The sequence below is a fragment of the Neophocaena asiaeorientalis genome, unplaced genomic scaffold (genome assembly GCF_003031525.2).
Source record: "Neophocaena asiaeorientalis asiaeorientalis breed wild unplaced genomic scaffold, Neophocaena_asiaeorientalis_V1.1 scaffold2008, whole genome shotgun sequence".
Classification (NCBI taxonomy): domain Eukaryota; kingdom Metazoa; phylum Chordata; class Mammalia; order Artiodactyla; family Phocoenidae; genus Neophocaena; species Neophocaena asiaeorientalis.
In genome coordinates this window covers 7,642-28,801 of record NW_020173376.1, presented here as the reverse complement: position 1 = coordinate 28,801, position 21,160 = coordinate 7,642, and the positions used below count along the sequence as shown (strand labels likewise).

Sequence of the window (21,160 nt, the reverse complement as noted above, 5' to 3'; positions counted from 1 at the left end):
GATGTTTCCTCATAATTAGATTCAGGTTGTGCTTTTTGTTTTTTGCAAAAAATGCCATAAAAGTGATGCTGTGTTCTCAGTGGATCCTATCAGAAGGCACATGATGTTGATTTGTTCCATTACTAGTGATGTTAATTATGTTTGGATTAGGTTGGTATCTACCAGGCTCCTTCACTGTAAAGTTAACTGTTTTCCCCTTTGTAACTGGTAAGTATTTTATGGAAAGATACTTTGAGACTATATGGTTTTGCTCACAAACTTTCACCTGCTAGTTTTAGCATCCACTGACAGTGATTCCCTAAATCAGTTATTACTAGTGACTAAACAGTGATTTTCTAATGTCATCATTCTTTCTATATTTTATAGCTGGCATTCTACCCTAAGGAGGAGCTTTGCCTTTTCCCTCATTGATTTATTCATATCAATACATACTGAACAAATAACACGTGTAATATATACTCCTAATTCTTGGAAGATATAGGTGGAAAGTATTTAGGTGGAAGGGTCATGATGTCTGCAGCTTACCCTCAAATGTTTCAGCAAAATAATAGTAATCATACATACACACACTCAAAGGTGTTAAAGCAAATGTGAAAAATGTTATACTGTTCACCTAGATTGAATATTTAAGGAATATCACTGTACTATTTTGCAACTTTTCCACAGATCTGAATTTTTTCAAAATATAAGGTCCAAATATATATATAGCAATTTTAATCAAGACACTGCCAAAACCTTCACAAATATTTGAAAATAAGTCAGCCTATAGATTTAATTTACTGCATTTGAATGTATTCAAAGTTTATTACCATTGTCTATAGATATTTAACACTAGCATCTGTGCAGCAGTCCTCCGAGGCAGAGGAACGTGACACATAAATCTTATACACTAAGATAACAGTACCATGTTCGACACATTTGTTTGATTCAGTAAACCAAGCTTGACAAAGCAGCCAACTCAAGATAAATGATTCCAGTCTTAGGACATAAGTGAACTTACCACTTAAGGGAACATTACAAATAATATTAAAATGTTACGCAGACTTAACAGGAGTTCAGGATTTCCCCTATATGCTGACAGGTTCATCATGTAGAAACCTGTACATTACAGCACTCTGAGGTTTTAGCAAAGCATACATTACAGACACATTTGCCATACAGTGCAGTTTTATTGTGTAAGACATGAATAATAGTGCACTTAAATCCAAGAGTCACATTCAAATATATCGAGTACAATTCAAATGCATGGCTGCTGAAGAAATACATACTTTTTAAATTTTTTTTAAAAATAACTAAGTTGTGCAAGTACAACACTTTCAGTGTAGATGATAATAGATCTATAAGCATTCTAAAAAGCAGAACTCACGGTGTGTTTGTGTAGAATAATCCACCTCTCCAAAAATACATGCATTTGAAAAAGTGAAGCAAATGTCTTGGGCAGAGAGACACAGGCAGTGTTCCACAACTTGTTTTTATTACAAATCACAAATATATTTAATCTGTATACTCACAGATAAACAGAATGGCCCTAGAAGACAGTAAGCTCTCATCGTGAAGTATTTTCCACGACAATGGAGTGTCTGCAGTGAGCCCCGTTATTTTTCATTAATTAAGCAGAACTACAGTTCCGCACTGCAGTTCAAAAATAGGACATTAGTTTATTTTAAAGGGAATTTAGATTACAAGTTCAGACTTTCTAAAACCTAGCCCTAGAGTTTCAGAAGGTGTCTTCTGGGCTTTTGGTTTAAAGGAAGAAAATGCTGTGGACTCTAGATTATAAGGACTGAGTGAAGGCAGAAGTCGTTTTATTCAAGAAAACAAAAATTAGCATTTCATACCATCTGAGAATAGATATTAATGTAGAAACCAGTCTTTTACTGTTTTTTGTTAAGATGGTGAATTACACAAAAATACTACCTATAATAACATATTGTACCAGCTCTGGAGGGGAAAGATCTGAGCCATGTTAAAGAATAAGAAATAATTAATCTCTGTTGTCCTGAGGTATAGGATAAACCTGTATCAGAGGTACTGAATGAATGACTTCATTCATAAATTTCAGAGCTTCCAGAACCAGGGGACTAACTGTTCTAAATATTGCCCATTTTTTGTCCAGGAAATACCTCTCTGATAAAGAGTGCTCCTAATAGATTCATGTTGCTTTAATTCATTAAATCTGGATATGGGTAAATACCAAAACTGTGTCTCAGGTTAAGGTCTGATAGTAAGTGAACCTGATGACTCAGTTAAGACTGACAATTAAAACAGCTAATCTTGGGGCTTCCCTGGTGGCGCAGTGGTTGAGGGTCCACCTGCCAATGCAGGGGATGCGGGTTCATGCCCCAGTCTGGGAGGATCCCACATGCCACGGGGCAGCTGGGCCTGCACGTCTGGAGCCTGTGCTCCGCAGCGGGAGAGACCACAGCAGTGAGAGGCCTGCGTACCACAAAAACAACAACAAAAAACAAAACTAATCTTGAAACCAGATAACTTTAAGAGTTATATCTTTAAGCAGATTATTTTTAAATGCAGCAAAATGTTCCCCGTTTTTCACTTCAAGAGACAATTACTGGTCAAATCTTTTCCATATATTGACTTTTTTATTTAACATAAATACTGACTGAATCAAAGACTAAACTCTCACTAAATTTTCATCCTTTAAAATGAAAAGCAGTGACATATCACCTCTACAAAATCAGGCTTTAGAATTCAAAGAAAAGTTTTTAAATTCTCCATACGGATCTTAAATGACTATCGTCTTCCAAAGTTTTCCCAAAAATCACTTTAAAAACTTGCTTCAAAGGCCTAAGTTTTCTTACAAATAAAACAAATTTATAGGTGTCTTAAATCTATAAGGTTTTATAATTTCTGCTTGTTTTCTTCCCATTTAATAAAATCAAAATGAAAAATTTTTCAAACTACTGAAAAGCCTTAGACCACCCAAAAAGTTTCAGCATTTTTATATAACAAACTATGTTCTTCTGATTTTTTAAAAATCATTAATTTAAATCTAAGGATCCCTGTACTGTAGTAATATTTTAAAAATATTCTTTGTGGGGCTTACTTTTTTCATTCCAAAAATGTAAACCAGCCTTCACAATTCTGTACATGAACTTCATTATATCTCACTTTATTATTGGCTTGTAATGGGGTAATATGTGGGGCTTACTTTTTTCATTCCAAAAATGTAAACCAGCCTTCACAATTCTGTACATGAACTTCATTATATCTCACTTTATTATTGGCTTGTAATGGGGTAATCTGCATGCTCACTAATTTGGCCATCATTCTCTTCATTAAAGTTTTTAAAGCCATATTTATCAAAGATAATTCTCCAAACTTAACCTTTATAAGTAGCTTCTCGTAAGTATATCCACTGTATTCTTTTCATCCAAGGGATGAGTAACTTAATAGTATTACTAAAAACCCTCTTCAAATTATATTGATAAAGCACTTATCTTTGACAGAGTTCTCAGGTTTGTGGAAACCTTAGCATTTGTCTTATTAGATGACCTCTTTGAAATTGCATTGATACCAAAGTTTGTTTTTACACCCTGTAAACAGAAATGAGGTTTGGACAATCCCTAATTATAAATTAACACTAAAACACAAACTTGTCCAAATAGCTTATGATTGCTGTCTCAATAAGAGAAAGAAAAAGAAATTGAAACACTATGCTATTACTGTACTCTGGCTCACATATAAAATGTTCATCAGGAAGACAGTTGTAAGTTGATGGCATACAATTTCTCCATGACCAAAGCTAATAAAAAATCCCTCCAAAGTTTCCACCCACAGAAGCCTTATGGCCAATTAATATTACCAGTGAGAGTCACTTCTAAAGAATCACTAAAAGAAAATCTCTATATGGTTTTCCTTATGGGGCCGTTAACTGAGAAGAAAAAGGCGCCTTCTTCAATTTTGAGGATCCATAAAATGCTGGGCTGTTTCCTCTTTTAAAAAATTAATACAGACATTTCACACAACACACAGATATCTACAGCAAGAAAGTACACCTTCTTTGCTCCTTGCCTTATTAGCCTTTAGGTGAGGGCTTTAAGGCCCCAAGATTCATAACTATAGCCAACAAAACAGGTCACGAATAAAACTGGGCTTAGAGGAGAAAGCAGACAAATTTACCAAAAGAGAGCTGTGCGGATTGCTGTCTAGCCTTTTGCTAAAAGTCTGAGTTACCAAAAGAGAGCTGTGTGGATTGCTGTCTAGCCTTTTGCTAAAAGTCTGAGGAAACAGAAAAAAAAAAAAGTTTGGGCAGCTGGAGATAGAAAGTATTTGCCACTTTTTAAGGCTTCTGAATGTGGCCATAGATTTTGCTACAGTTGATTTTGAAGAATTAAAATTTTAAGTCAATACATAGCCCTAAAGCAGGGTTCAGTTTTGGTGTGTTTTACAATGAAATGGTTATATATAGATGGGATAGAAACGGTATTAAAGACTGCCCTTCAACTATCCTTTTAAAGGAAAACTAGAATTGAGAGTATCTGTTAAAACGACCTGTGCCACAAAACAAAAATGTATAAGGAAAGCACCAAACCACAAATTTTAGAATTGCAGGCATAAACCAGCATAGCACATAAATATAGTCGTCATAGTTTCTGTAACATTGAAACATTTCAAATTGGCTTCTGAAGTTTAAAACATAGCTGCATCACGTTCATAAACTTTCACCTCCACTTAAATTATTATTGGCCTAACATATAATGGACAGATCAAGCAGAGTCAAGATAAATGTTCAAAAGGCTCAAGACAATAAGAAAATTTTAACCTTAGTATTAGTGAACTCTTAGAATATTTAAAAATAAAAACAAGACATAATAAAACACACATATCCATACATAAACCAGTGCAATAAGAACTTCAGACAAGGGCGGTGCATCTCTGGTTTAAGGAAACCGTATTTGTAGCTTAATCGTAACAAATTAACATCTATTCTAAATGACGGTTTAACATTACATCCAGCATTTGACACACATTTAACGTGTGTCAAAACCCTGAAAAAACAATTCAACACTAAAGATACCTTATCAGTAACAAATTCCTACTTTATTTCTATATTGCACATATTTTAGTATCTGTTACAATAAATTTACTTCTTCTTAATGTAAATATCAGAGAACTATAGCTGTTGCCCTTTACGTAAAAATAATTTACCTTGAATAAATATTCAGCTTTTGTTTTCTTGACAAATCAGAATGAGGATGAATTCAGCTCTGTCAGTCCAAAACTGTTTTACAGAGAATGGCTTTTTTATGTGGCAAAGATATTGGAAATGGTATGTTAAACACAAAATTCTTCGTTTATCAACCATTTCAGGTTTGAAAAATATTTCTGTATTTGGAATGCTTCAAAGTCTGATCCTTTTTTTAAACTAACAGATATTCCCTAAGAGATTAATCATATCCTTGACTGGTCTGGAGCACTGTTTGGAAAGTGGATGCAGAGAAAAGCTTAGGGTGAAATGGCATATAACACAAATGGCATTAAATAGGTCACTTGTTTCATGTAAAATAAAATGACTAGCACCTCCTTCCTGCTCCCAAAGTGAAGAGGCCTAACAGGCCACATGAAACATGAATAATTATAGTAAGTTCCATTCATAAATTTTTGAGGAGTCCATTATATTAGAAGGTTCTCACATCTAAAGCCTTACGTTTAAGGCTACTGTGTGAAAGTGAACTGAAGGGCAAGGGAGAGAGAGATGGGATACCAGTCCTGACGGTCCTCCAAGGGCTGCAGGGAATCTGGAATTCAGGGACTCTCCTGCATCCCATCTTCAGTCTCCAGTTCTGCCAACTGCCGCCTAAGGATATTTACTTTTGCTTGTAATTCCTTGTTATATTCAATGATGTTAACCATTTCTTCATATGCTTCATCCAAATACTTGGAAGATCTATTCCAACGCAGAAAAATACCTATTGAATCCACAAAAGGAAAACAGAAGGGAAAAAGATACACACAACGGATTAGCATTATAACTGTGGTTAATATATACTCCCATGCATTATAATCCTTCTCATTTTTTCACAATTCACATCTGTGTTTTATTATACTCTAAAATATAAAACAATCTTGAGGTATTGAAAGAGTACAATTGAGTACAGTATTCAAGAAGTCACTATGAGGGAACCCCCATAAGGTTAACAGCTGATTTCTCAGCACAAACTCCACAAGCCAGAAGGGAGTGGCATGACATATTTAAAGTGATGAAAGGGAACAACCTACAACCAAGATTACTCTACCCAGCAAGGATCTCATTCAGATTCAACAGAGAAATCAAAAGCTTCACAGACAAACAAAAGCTAAGAGAATTCAGCACCACCAAACCACCTCTACAACAAATGCTAAAGGAACTTCTCTAAGAGGCAAACACAAGAGAAGAAAAGGACCTACAAAAACAAACCCACAACAATTAAGAAAATGGTAATAGTAACATATATATCGTTAATTACCTTAAATGTAAATGGATTAAATGCTCCAACCAAAAGACACAGATTGGCTGAATGGATACAAAAACAAGACCCATATATATGCTGTCTACAAGAGACCCACTTCAGACCTAGAGACACATACAGACTGAAAGTGAGGGGATGGAAAAAGATATTCCACGCAAATGGAAACCAAAAGAAAGCTGGGGTAGCAATTATCATATCAGACAAAATAGACTTTAAAATAATGTTACAAGAGACAAGGAAGGACACTACATAATGATCAAGGGATCTATCCAAGAAGAAGATATAACAATTATAAATCTATATGCACCCAACATAGGAGCACCTCAATACATGAGGCATCTGCTAACAGCTATAAAAGAGGAAACTGACAGTAACACAATAATAGTGGGGGACTTTAACACCTCACTTACACCAATAGATATTTAGCCACAGCAATCAGAGAAGAAAAGGAAATAAAAGGAATCCAAATTGGAAAAGAAGAATTAAAGCTGTCACTATTTGCAGATGACATGATACTATACATAGAGAATTCTAAAGATGCTACCAGAAAACTACTAGAGCTAATCAATGAATATGGTAAAGTTACAGGATACAAAACTGATGCACAGAATTCTCTTACATTCCTATACACTAATGATGAAAAATCTGAAAGAGAAATTAAGGAAACACTCCCACTTACCACTGCAACAAAAAGAATAAAATACCTAGGAGTAAACCTACCAAGGGAGACAAAAGACCTGTATGCAGAAAACTATAAGACACTGATGAAAGAAATTAAAGATGATATAAACAGATGGAGAGATATACCATGTTCTTGGACTGGAAGAATCAACATTGTGAAAATGACTCTACCACCAAAAGCAATCTACAGATTCAATGGAATCACTATCAAATTACCAATGGCATTTTTTACAGAACCAGAAAAAAAAAATCTAAATTTTATCTGGGCAAAAGACCCCTAATAGCCAAAGCAGTCTTGAGGGAAAAAAATGGAGCTGGAGAAATCAGACTCCCTGACTTCAGACTATACTACAAACCTATAGTAATCAAGACAGTATGGTACTGGCACAAAAACAGAAATATAGATCAATGGAACAGGATAGAAAGCCCAGAGATAAACCCACGTACATATGGTCAACTTATCTTTGATAAAGGAGGCCGAAATATACAGCAGAGAAAAGACAGCCTCTTCAGTAAGTCATGCTGGGAAAATTGGACAGCTACATGTAAAAGAATGAAATTAGAACACTCACTAACACCATACACAAAAATAAACTCGAATTGGATTACAGATCTAAATGTAAGGCCAGAAACTATGAAACTCTTAGAGGAAAACATAGGAAGAAACTCTCTGACATAAATCACAGCAAGACCTTTTTTGAACCACCTCCTAGAGTAATGGAAATAAAAACAAACAAATGGAACCTAATGAAACTTAAAAGCTTTTGCACAGCAAAGGAAACTACAATGAAGATGAAAAGACAACCCTCAGAATGGGAGAAAATAGTAGCAAACGAATCAACGGACAAAGGATTAATCTCCAAAATATATAAATAGCTCATGCAGCTCAATATTAAAGAAACAAACAACCCACTCAAAAAATGGGCAGAAGACCTAATCAGACATTTCTCCAAAGATGTACAGATGGCCAAGAAGCACATTAAAAGCTGCTCAACATCACTAATTATTAGAGAAATGCAATTCAGTACTACAATGAGGTATCACTTCACAGCAGTCAGAATGGGTATCATCAGAAAATCTTTGAGCAACAAATGCTGGAGAGCGTGTGGAGAATAGGCAACCCTCTTGCACTGTTGGTGGGAATGTAAATTGATACAGCCACTATGGAGAACAGTATGGAGGTTCCCTAAAAAACTAAAAATAGAATTACCATATGACCCAGAAATCCCACTACTGGGCATATACCCAGAGAAAACCATAATTCAAAAAGACACATGCACCCCAATGTTCACTGCAGCACTGTTTACAATAGCCAGGTCAGGGAAGCAACCTAAATGCCCATCAGCAGATGATAAAGAAGATGTGGTACATATGTACAATGGAATATTACTCAGCCATAAAAAGGAACAAAATTGGGTCATTTGTTGAGACGCGGATGATCTAGAGACTGTCACACAGAGTGAAGTAAGTCAGAAAGAGGAAAACAAATATCGTATATTAACGCATATATGTGGAACCTAGAAAAATGGTACAGATGAACCAGTTTTCAGGGCAGAAATTGGGACACAGATGTAGAGAAGAAACGTATGGACACCAAGGGGGGAAAGCAGTGGGAGTGGGGGTGGTGGTGGGATGAACTGGGAGATTGTGATTGACATGTCTACAATGATGTGTGTAAAATGGATGACTAATAAGAACCTGCTGTATGAAACGATAAAATAAAATTTAAAAAATTTTTAAAAAGTCACTATGTACATGCTCATTAATTCTTCAAAAACCCCACAAAATGTTCTCTGATATATTCAGGAATACGAACTGTACATAAACTTTAAAGAAAGATTTGTATTGTGAAACTATAAACAATTACAGAACTTTATCCAGACCTGTAAGACCTACATGTGTGAAATCACTTTCACTGGAAAAGTGGCAGTTACAGCAAAACAGAACTACACAAACTGTTATTTAAGAGCCTAAACTTCAGCACTCTCTCTCTCTGTTACTTACGAGGCAGCTTTCCAATTCTGTAGGCAACTTTCCAATTCTGTAGGCAACTGCTTCTTTCCCCAAATAATAATTATCCTTTTATTATGGAGTAAAGACATTTTCTCCTCTACACAGATGTACGTTAATGATATCAGCCCAAAGTAACGGCTTAAAGATACTCAGGTCAGGAGGCACAAACACCTTCCAGGCTGCAAGAAGTCAGCAGCTGGCAAGTTCACAAAAGTTTTATGATTAGAATACTTTATATTAGAATACTTTCCATAAACCAAACTGCCATGCACCCTAGACAGTCCTTCTGTAATGTGTCCAAATGCTAGATAGAAGAAGATAGAAACACAGACTAAAGACTGACCTGTGTTGATTTTTCTATGAAATGAGCTTATTTTTAAAATCCTGTTCTTCAATACAGGAATTATTTAATATTAATGGTTAACTACAATGACTACAATGTAATTAGAAACAGCAGAGAGACGTTTTAAGGCCAGAGTAGTGTCATTATACAATCCATATACTTTCCATGAGAATGTTTTACCTAACATAGGATTTCTTCCAGTTCTAAGTTGAGGAGGTACTAAACATACAGAGAAACCCCTTTCTTAATGGTGTAGGAGGAACTCATTCATATAACAAAAAAATTTTCTTCTATCACATAATCCCTAAACTGTCAATGAGGTTTGGTAAAAACAAGTTAAATAGTCCTTTAGGCCATTAGACTCCCAATTGTGGCTTTCCTCCCAACTAACTAGATTCTTGTTTCAGTTATTAAACATGACAGTGGCTTTTAGGTAAATTGTCTCAGAAGTCTTAAACAAGTAGTACAGCTGTAAACTCTCATTTAAGAGATCACCTGTCCTGCATCTGTGACTATCTAAACACTCAATAAGCAAGGAGAAGTTCTGAGCAGCCCCAAATCCCCAAAGCACTAACGCTCAGACTCAGAGACCCTGGAGACTGAGGCCACTTTCCCACAATTCTAACTAGGGGACACCTCAACTGATAAGATTAGAAGCATAAACTGAGGGGGAGGAAGCAGCTAATGACAGATATGCCAAGCGGAACAAGCTGTGAAACTGATGGCCAGAGAAGTGACAGAAACAGGCTCAGTCTCAAAACAAGGAAGCAAAGCAACCTGAGACCCTTTTACACACAATGGGCAGTTTCCACACAAGAACTGCCCTTGAGACAATAATGTATTAGAACACAGTATACTAACTGACATTTATAGTACTTCAGTTTACCAAACAGCTACCATTTCTGTGTGTATGCCTTATATTGTTTAATATAAAGATGAATAAAAATGTACTTACTACCTACAAAGTGGTTAAAAAGAAATTAAATGGTATTTTATAGTCTTTGTTTAATGAATGGATAATATGTTTTAGATAGGTTTTGGTTATTTTTTTAAAAAACAAGCTTTCATATTTAAGGAGATAAACTTCAAGAATCTGAAAAATTAATGCAGGTAAAACACGTTCTTTAGGGGTTTCCCTGGTGGTGCAGCAGTTGAGAGTCTGCCTGCCGATGCAGGGGACACGGGTTCGTGCCCCGGTCCGGGAAGATCCCACATGCCGCAGAGCAGCTAGGCCCGTGAGCCACGGCCGCTGAGCCTGTGCGTCCGGAGGCTGTGCTCCGCAACGGGAGAGGCCACAACAGTGAGAGGCCCGCGTACCGCAAAAAAAACAAAAAACACGTTCTTTAGAATAGACATGAAAATTAAGCCTGGATTACTGTTCCACACAAACAGGATATCTGTATTACTGCACTGATGGATGGCATTTATGTACGTCTGTGGAATCTTACTAGAATGACTAGTTCATTACCCCTTCAACAGCCTTCAACAGAAGAATCTACCTAATGACTACTTAATAAAGCAAACAGAAACCATCTCCTGGGAGCTTACAGTTTATACCTGTCCCAACCACCTATCACTTTTTCTACACAAAAAGTAATGTACTTTTCCTCAACACCCATTAGGATGGCCTATCAAAGGGGGGAAAAGCAGAAAATAACAAGCATTGATGAAGATGTGGAGAAACTGGAACCCTTGTTCATTGCTGGTGGGGTCGTAACACGATGCAGTCATTATAGAAAACAGAATTACCGTTCCTCAAAATACTGAACGTAGCATTACCATATGATCCAGCAATTCCACTTCTGGGTACATACCCCAAGGAATGGAAAGCAGGGCCTCAAAGAGATGTTTGCATGCCTATGTGCCAAAACATGGAGGCAACCCAAGTGCCCACTGACATAAGGATAAACAAAACGTCATGCACACACACAACAGAAAATTACTCAGCCTTAAAGAGGAAGGAGAGGGCTTCCCTGGTGGCGCAGTGGTTGAGAGTCCGCCTGCCGATGAAGGGGACACAGGTTCGTGCCCCGGTCCGGGAAGATCCCACGTGCCGCGGAGCGGCTGGGCCCGTGAGCCATGGCCGCTGAGCCTGCGTGTCCGGAGCCTGTGCTCCGCAACGGGAGAGGCCACAACACTGAGAGGCCCACGCACCGCAAAAAAAAAAAAAAGAGGAAGGAGATCCTGTCCCATGCTACCACGTGGATGAGCCTTGAGCACATTAATTATGCTAATGAAATAAGCCAGTCACAAAAGGACAAATACTGTATGGTTCCACTTATATGAGGCACCTGGAGTAGTCAAATCCAGAGACAGAAAGCAGAAGGGTGGTTGCCTGGGGCTGGAGAGGGGCACTGAGAAGTTGTTGATGGGTACAGAGTTTTAGATTTGCAAGATGAAAAGTTGTGGAGACCTGTTTCACAGCAACGTGATATACTTAACCGTACTGAACTGCACACTCAAAGATGGTTAAGTTGGTAAATTTTGTGTTTTTGTCACAATAAAAAAAAAGGTACCTTCTTATCTTGAGAAAATATCCGATATAAAGAGCAGTATCCATGTACTCATGTACCCACAGGCAGTCAAGAGAACATCCTAGACTATATTAATAAAAGGTTTGCGAAGGATGCGTGGCTTACCCTCCCACAGCTGAAGACTCTGTGGAGCAACCGAAGGCCAGATGACAAGATTGTTGGCTTCGAAGAGAGGGTTGGTGAACTTACTCAGTTCACTGGGCCGGTTGACCCAAGACCATAGAGACATCGTTTTCTGCTGTAGCTTCAACTTGCATCTGATCAAGAAAGAAAACTGCCATTAAAGCAATTAATTTATGACCATAGAGACATCGTTTTCTGCTGTAGCTTCAACTTACATCTGATCAAGAAAGAAAATTGCCATTAAAGCAATTAATTTATGACAACCACTATTAAATGCTCCTTCTAACAGGTCAATTTCTTTTCTCTTGTATGTTAGAAAGCAGAACACAAGACTTTTAGCAGAGGAACAAAATGTTGTAAAATTAAAATATTTGTCAGCATTTTTAACTGTCAACAACATCAAAACAAAGACTGTTTTGCAGGCTTCCAAAGCTGGCAACAAAGTTAATCCACCAAGAAGATATAATAATTATATATGTATGTTGCACCTGAGCCACAAAACATATGAAGCAAAAACTGACGTAATGGAACAGAGAAACAGACAATTCTCTAATATAGTTGAGGATTTCACTATCCCAATAACCAGACAGAAGATAAATAAGGAAATACAGGACTTGAACAAAATGTAAGACAAATATAGAAAACTCTACCCAACAGCAGAACACACATTCTTCTCAAGTGGACATGAAGCATTCTGCAGGCCAGACCACGTGGTAGGCCACAAAACAAAGCTCAATACATTTTAAAAGACTGAGATCATACAAAGCATCTTCTTCAACCACAAGGGAATGAAGTTAGAAATTGATAACAGAAGAAAAACTGGAAAATTCATAAGTATGTGGAATTATATAACACACTTTCAAACAACCAACGGTTTAAAGAAGACATCACAAAAGAAGTTAGAAAATACTTACAAATGAATGAAAACAAAAACACAACATGCTAACACAACTCCAGTGAAAGTAATGCTCAGAGGGAAATTTATAGCAAGAACCTATGTTAAAAAGGAAAGATCTCAAATCAGTAATCTAACTTTACACCTTAAGGAACTAGACAAAGGAGAGCAAACTAAGCCAATGCTTGCAGAAGGAAGGAAAAACCAAGATTACAGAGGAGACAGACAAAAAAACTTTTAAAAATAACATCAATGAGACCAAAAGTCAGTTCTCTGAAAAGATCCACAAAATTGTTCCTCTGGCTAGAATGACAAAGAAAAAGGAAGATGCAAATAACTAAAATCAAAAATGAAAATGGGACATTACTACTGACCTTACAGAAATAAAAAAGATTTTAAGAAAATACTATTAACTGCACACCAACAAATTAGATAATCTGGATGAAATGGACAAATTTCTATAAACACAAAAATTACCTAAACTGACTGAAGAAATAAAAAATCTCAACAGACCTATAACAAATAAGGAAATTGACTCAGTAACAAATAATCTCTCCACAAAGAAAAGTCTAGGACCAGATGGTTTCACTGGTAAATTCTATCAAATATAAAAGAAAAATGAACACCAATCCTTCTCAAACTCCCCAACAAATAGAAAAGGAATATTTCCTAACTCATTTTATGAAGCTATTATCACCCTGATGCCAAAGCCAGACAATGATACAAGAAAACTGTAATAGGCCAATGTCCCTTACAAATATAGATGCAAAAATTCTCAACAAACTACTAGCAAACCAAATACAACAGCATATTGAAAGGATTATATACCATGACCAAGTGAGATTTATCCTAAGTATACAAGAGTGGTTCAACATAAGAAAATCAATCAATGTAATACACCACATTAATAGAACAAAGGGAAAAAAACCACATGATCATTGCAATTAATGCAGAAAAAGCAGATAACAAAACATCTTTTCATGACAAAAACACTCAATAAATTAGGAATAGAAGGGAACTTCCTCAACATGGTAAAGGGTACTTATGAAAAAAAACACAGCTAACATCATACTCAACATTACACTCGTGAAAGACTGAAAGCTTTCTCCCTAAGATCAGGAATAGAACAAGAGTGCCTGCTTTCACCACTGCCATTCAATGCTGTACTGGAAATTCATTAGACATGAAAAAGAAAGAAAACACATCCAAAGTAGAAAGGAAGACGTACAATGATTTCTACTTGCAAATAACATGCTCCTATGCATAGAAAATCCCAAAGAATCCACACACACACACAAACTACTAGAGCTAATAAATAAATTTGGCAAAACTGCAGGGTACAAGACAGACACAGAAAAACAGTCATGTTTCTATATGCCAGCAGTGAATACTCCAAAAAAATTAAGAAAACAATTCCATTTACAACAGCATTCAAAATATTAAAATACCAAGAATAAATTTAACTGAAGAGGTAAAATATTTGTATACTGAGAACTATAAAATATTGCTGAAAGGAATTAAAGACCTAAATAAATGGAAAGACATCCCGTGTTCACAGACTGGAAGACAACACTGTTAAGGCAGTAATAACTACCCAAAGTGATCCACAGATTCCAATGCAATCTCTATCAAAATTTTCTTACAACTCAACAATAAAAAGACAAATAACCCAATGAAAAAATTGGCAAAGTATCCAAATAGATATTTGGATATCAAAGAAGTGATAACACAAATGCCCAACAAACACATGCAAAGTTGATCAACACCATTGGTCCATTAAGGAAATGCAAATCACTGTAATGAGATTTACACCACTTTACACCCACTAGGATGACTAAATCAAAAGGGCAGACAATAAAAAAATGGTGGAGATGTGGAGAAACTGGAGCCCTCATACATTGCTGGTGGGAATGTAAAATGGTGCTGCCACTTTCTTTCACAGCTCCTCAAAATGTCAGTTACCATATGACCCACAATTCCACTCCTAGGTTTATATCTAAGATAAATGGATATGTGTCCACACAAAAACTTGTATACAAATGTTTAACACAGCATTATTTATGGTAGCCAAATGATGGAAACAACCCATTCTACAACATGGATGAACCTTGGAAATATGCTTAGTGAAAGAAGCCAATCATAAAAGACCACATATTGTATGATTCCATTTATATGAAATAGTCAAACAGGCAAATTTATAGACTAAGAGCAGATTTGTGGTTATCAGGGAGGGAAAATGGATAGTGACTGGTAATGGATATGGAGTTTGTTTTGGAGGTGATGAAAATGTTCTAAAATTAGGTGCAGTGCTGGTTGCACAACTCTGAATATACCATTTTTAAAAATCACAATAAATACACTTTAAATGGCTGAATATTATGGTAAATGCATTATATCTCAATAAAGCTGTTTTTTAAAAATGTTAATTTTCCCTTTTAACTGAAGTCATCTTTTACCAAGAAGTTTCAGTGGTTTTTAAAGATTTTTTAAAAATCTTATTAGGCTAGCTAATACTCCAATCTCCCAAATTCACAGGGTTCAAGTAATTTCAGACTTTGTATTCATAACAAATCTTAAAAGTTCTTGTTCTTTCATATGTAATATTTAAAAGGGAAAAAAAAGGATGGTCATTGCTTTCTCTTAGGTCATCTCTTCTAATTAAACTCTATTCTGACTGGCAGAATTCTAGAACAGAGATGAATAGAACCCTAAAGTCAGGAAGCATTAAACTTTTCATCTATTGTTAATAAGGAAAAAATAGGAAAAAATTAATAATTTATGTTCTATTTGGATTAACTACGTGTTACAGAATAGTTTCTGGGGTGGGAAGGGAAATATTAGTGGCATCTCCATCACAAATCAATCCAAATCCTACTTTTTGGAAGTAGGCCTGCTCTTTTGGCATAAGTAATGAATTCAAGTGTAATAATATAAGTATATTCTAGAAAGTCAACTTAAAATGACACTAAAGTACCCAAAGTAAATTTCATCAACTGAAAAAACTGAGGTACGATGTTCAAAGATTCATTTAAGCCTAAACTATGAATGAACAGCTCAGGGACAATCCCAACCACCAACCCATCTGAAGGTTTTCACAAAGGTTCGATTTTGTAATGCCAACATAATGTAATAGGGAAGAACAGATCTGGCTCCATACTGGATCTGTTTCTTTTACTCTAAACTTTGTATTCTACTGCTTTTGCTACAAGTTAATCACTAAAGGAATGTTGCTTATAGCTTAAAGAATACATAATGGCCCATCTGGGGAACCCTGTCCCCCATCCTGAGCAGTAAGCTAAAACACCTTTGTTTAGCTCCCAGGAAACATCCTGACCAGGCCCACCTGTGACGGACTGCAAGGAGGAAGAAATGAATGCATCCCCTCCAGAGTCTGGCAGGAACCAGGAAACATTTGCAACAACTTATCACCTTGTTTTTTTTCTTTTTCTTTTTTAACTTTACCTCCTTACCTCCCCCTCTTTGTTTTATAAAAGAAACTAGCATCCAAACCCAGGCAAGATGGTTCTTTGGGACACTAGTCCACCATCTTCCCGGTCTGCTGGCTTTCTGAATAAAGTTGCTATTCCTTGCCCCAACACCTCGTCTCTCGATTTATTGGCTTGTCGTGCAGCAAGCAGTACAAGCTTGGACTCGGTACTAATAAGACATTTTATCTTGAGCAAGTTAGTCCTCTCCCAACTCCATATATTATCAGAGAAAACACTTAGAGCAAATACCCTTGGGATACAGGAGAACCAGTGCAAATTATAAACAAATCATTAAATCAGTCAAACTGTTCATATGAATCACGTGTGGCTGCAGTAACTATAGCCAAAGCACAGTGAGAAAACTGTGGTGACACAGAACTTTCTAGAGCAAATAGTTCTAAATTTTTCCCTACTTCTGAAGACAAGAATCTGTAAGAAACTCTAAAGTTGAAATATCTGCCAATTCAGCTTTAAGTAAAAAACATGTATTGCTCTATGTTCTTGAATTTCAAACAGGTAAAGATGCAATAATTCTATTCTTTTATGAAAACTGTTAATTGTTTAAATTTATTATTCAACTAACTGATGCCAGGTACCAGCCCAGGGACAAACCCTGCCTCCCACCCAGAGGAAGCCTTTAGACTGTACCCAAATGAGAAGATTACCAGTTAAGCATCTTTAATGATCATTCTGATATGAATCTTCTAATTAAACCTATAAACTTGATGGTGTCTGGGTTATGAAGTAAGATCCTAACTCTGGGCCTGAGGACAGTTTCTTGGTATAAGAGAGAAAACTCTAGAGCAGGAGTAGGAAGACCTGTACTACAGCCATACTTTTGGTGACCAACAGGCTGTGTGCTTCCTGGACAAGTCATTCACTTCTCTGGATAATAACCTTCCTAATCTATCAAACTGCATGGAGGGTAGAATTGAATTATATGTTAAAGCTTCTTCCAGATGTAAGATACTATGCTCCTATATAAGGAGAGTAACATTTTAATGGCTGCTCAATTGTTCAAAGCTTTTTAATCAGTGTATGAACTAATTTTAATCAAATAGAACAAAATCCAGGATATGCTCTCACCTAGCATGTGAAAGGCTCACAATAAATTAGGTAATTTAATTTATACTAACTGTAACCTCTTCCATCTTATAAATAACATTAATGTAGAACCAAATCCTGGTCTCTTTTAGGAAATGACCAAAACAGCTAAAAATAAAATGGCCCCCACGTAAGCAGGTACCTACCTTTCACTTTCATTGTTGCCCAGAAATGTTCCAAACTGTGAGGCATATGCATGCTCAAAGAGCATGATGAGGAGATTCTCATTAAATTCAAATGAACAAGGGAACTGACGAAGTATCTGCCACACACTGTCCAAGAAGAGAAGAAATACAGGCGACTCCCACTTCTGCTTACTATTACAATAGGCCGACTGTGCACAGCGCTGTTGGAATGGGTGACCAGCCTAAGAGAAAAGAGGGAAATGCAGCAGTCATATCCTAGTGAGATCATACTGTAGCACATTATTAACAAATTTCACACAGTTGCAACAGAACTATTAAATGGAACATCATATAATTTGGGTGGCTGCTCTTTAATGATTTCTTGATTTAAGACAATCTTCACCAACTAAGGAAAAAGACAAGATTTCCAAATACTTAACAAGGGTATATATACAGTTAGCCATAATGTCTGCAGTTGGTCTTGGAATATCAAATAGAAGAATAATGAACTTCAGTAATAATAAGCATAAAATAAATCTTTCTAGGTCTGTAAAATCTGGAGCAAAGTCAAAGAACATAAGCTCTTCAGGTATAAAACAGGACAGCTATCCCCTTCTATCCATCCAAAGCACTGTAGACTACTGTAAGCTAAGGAAGCCTCACCACTAAATGCAGACAGATATGGGGTTCTCATAGACAAATTTTTATCAGGTTACTCCTGATAGTAAGTCTTTAATTACATATGAAAGTTACTGTCATGATTACATCTGTATGAATGCCTTTATATTAGAGACAAAGCTGTCTTTAGTTTCCCCCTCCCCCCAGGAAGAACTAGAAGAGTCTGTCATCTACTGACCAAAGGAAATTTAAGAATCATTTGGCTCTCTGGCCCACCCAAAACCTGAGTACTGACCTTATCCCCCCAAATCACACCCTTCTAGGTATTTCATATACATGCTTTATCTTTGGGTCCTCATGCTATTTTATCTGACAAAGATAATGCCAGGAACATGAATGGGATTTTGATGCCCATGAAAATGGTAATATATAAACAAATCAATCATACTCATTTGTTTGTTTGCTATGCATCGCAAGGAATGTAGCTGAATAAGATCTGCACCAAATATTTAGGATGGTCTGACTTAAACAGAGATAAAGGTCAGCTGTCAGGGTGGGTAGACATGGTAAACGTAACAGAATTAACACATAATAAAGTTGAATTGTAACTAGAAGGGCCAGAAGTGATTTTCTCCAGAGATACTTCCTTTCAAGATATATCTAAACATTTGTTTTCAATCACAATTACACACTAAGTTACATGCTGTATATATATTTAAATTAACCTCTGGCCTGAAGGATTTCCATCTATTTTATGAGACCTTTATTTTAGCTGTCCTTCAGCATTACATAGGACAGCACTGCGTTGTGTCCTAGGGATAAACAGCTGAATTGGGTGGGCAAGGTTCCCTGAACTCAAAGAAGTCGCTATATCTGAGTCTAGTTCAGGAAACAAGGTGTGAGGAAAATGGATCAATTTTTTCTGTGAAGGATGTTAAGGTCCCAGAGTCTTCATGAAAGTAGAGGTATTTAGCTGGGTCTTACAGGATGAGAAGGATTTCACCTGGCTGAGGAAGACGACAGGACAGAGATGAGCAGAAAGTAGAAAGCACTAAAGCACATGCCTTGTATCTACAAGTCCCCACTCCTCCTTCCCCCCTTGTTTACATCTTTTATCTCTAGCAAGACTAAGTTCTGTGAGACAAGACCATGTTTTACACATTCTTTGTGTTTCCCCTATAGGTAACAAGGTACAACTAATAACGTTTGTTAGGGGAATGAAGTGCCAAATGAGCAATATAAGCAAAGCGGGAGACAGAAATTGAGAGGCAGTCAAGCTTACAGGCATTTATTAAGAGGAAGAGAGATTTACTGTCCCCCAGAAAATTAAACATCTGAATCAATCAGAATTTCACATATTATATCCATTCCCACAAACCAGGATCAAACATCAATTATGAGCAGTTCCTCTGTGGACAAAATAGCTTTTCTCACCTGAAGCCACTCTCTCTCTATCAAGGCCTCAAAGCCCCGGATGGTCCTGCTTCTTGGTTCCAAGATAATCTGGGCCAGGGAGGTAACCTGGAGTGTGGAATCAGTTCCTTCTGTTCCATGAATCAGTATGGATGCTCCTTCCCTGGTAGGAAAATTCAGAGGACAAATGGGACACTCCTGACATGGTCAACCAACTCTGTTAATAATAAACATTTCTTGAGTGTAACAATAAACATTTCTTGAGTATAACAGTTGAAAGTCTTTTGCATTCTGCTCTGTCCAGTAGGTTTAGAGTCTAAATGAGGTACATGAAGACAGCTTCCCTTGGGGAAAATATAAAACTGTAAGTCCCAAATTTCATAGGACAAGAACCCATTTACATTATAACAAATTTCATAAAACCGTTTCCTGAATGTTTTCTTCCTTTACAAAACCAGAAAGCAGACCTCATCACATTCACTAGATGCTGACCTTTTCTGCTTTAATATAGTTAACTAAAGCCTTTTCTCATCAAGCCTAGAAACACACAAAGTTATCTTTCTGTATCTCTCTGACCTTGATTCTACCTTTCCACCATCAGTTTACTGTAAGGATGCCTTCATAAACCATACTGAATCTGGGAAACAAGTCCTAAACCACACTTTGAGAAACATGAAAACAGGAAGAAAAATTTTTAAATATTATATATAAAAGTGTCAGGGGGTTTCCCTGGTGGCGCAGTGGTTGGGAGTCGCCTGCCGATGCAGGGGACACGGGTTCGTGACCCGGTCTGGGAGGATCCCACATGCCGCAGAGCAGCTGGGCCCGTGAGCCACGGCCGCTGAGCCTGCGCATCCGGAGCCTGTGCTCCACAACGGGAGAGGCCACAACAGTGAGAGGCCCGCGTACCACAAAAAAACAATAACAAAAAAGTGTCAATCTAGGGACCACCCTGGTGGCACAGTGGTAAAGACTCCATGCTCCCAATGCAGGGGGCCCAGGTTCGATCCCTGGTCAGGGAACTAGATCCCACATGCATGCCACAACTAAGAGTTTGCATGCCACAACTATGGAGCCCACATGCTGCAACTAAGAAGCCAGCGACCCGCAACTAAGGAACCCATAAGCCACAATTAAGGAGTCCACGTGTTGCAACTAAGGAGCCGGCAAGCCACAACTAAGGAGCCCACAAGCCACAACTAAGGAGTCCGCCTGCTGCAAATAAGACCCAGCACAACCAAATAGACCCAGTGCAACCAAATAAATAAATTCCTTAGGGCGAAAAAAAAGTATCACTCTAGAAAGTCAGTGGCAATGATACCACTATACACTCTGTAGGTGGTTCCCAGGACC

General features: G+C 37.1%; 1 protein-coding gene across 1 annotated transcript; it reads right to left on the bottom strand.

The window, feature by feature from the left end:
- Positions 1–1,153: 1,153 nt before the first annotated feature.
- LOC112400497 (myotubularin-related protein 9-like) lies at positions 1,154–19,970 on the bottom strand (the record flags this gene model as incomplete). Its single annotated transcript, XM_024746266.1, has 4 exons — positions 1,154–5,930; positions 12,147–12,298; positions 17,798–18,018; positions 19,829–19,970. Coding segments are annotated over 4 exons (679 nt in total), but the record flags the coding sequence as incomplete, so codon positions are not given.
- Between the last annotated feature and the right edge of the window lie 1,190 nt (positions 19,971–21,160).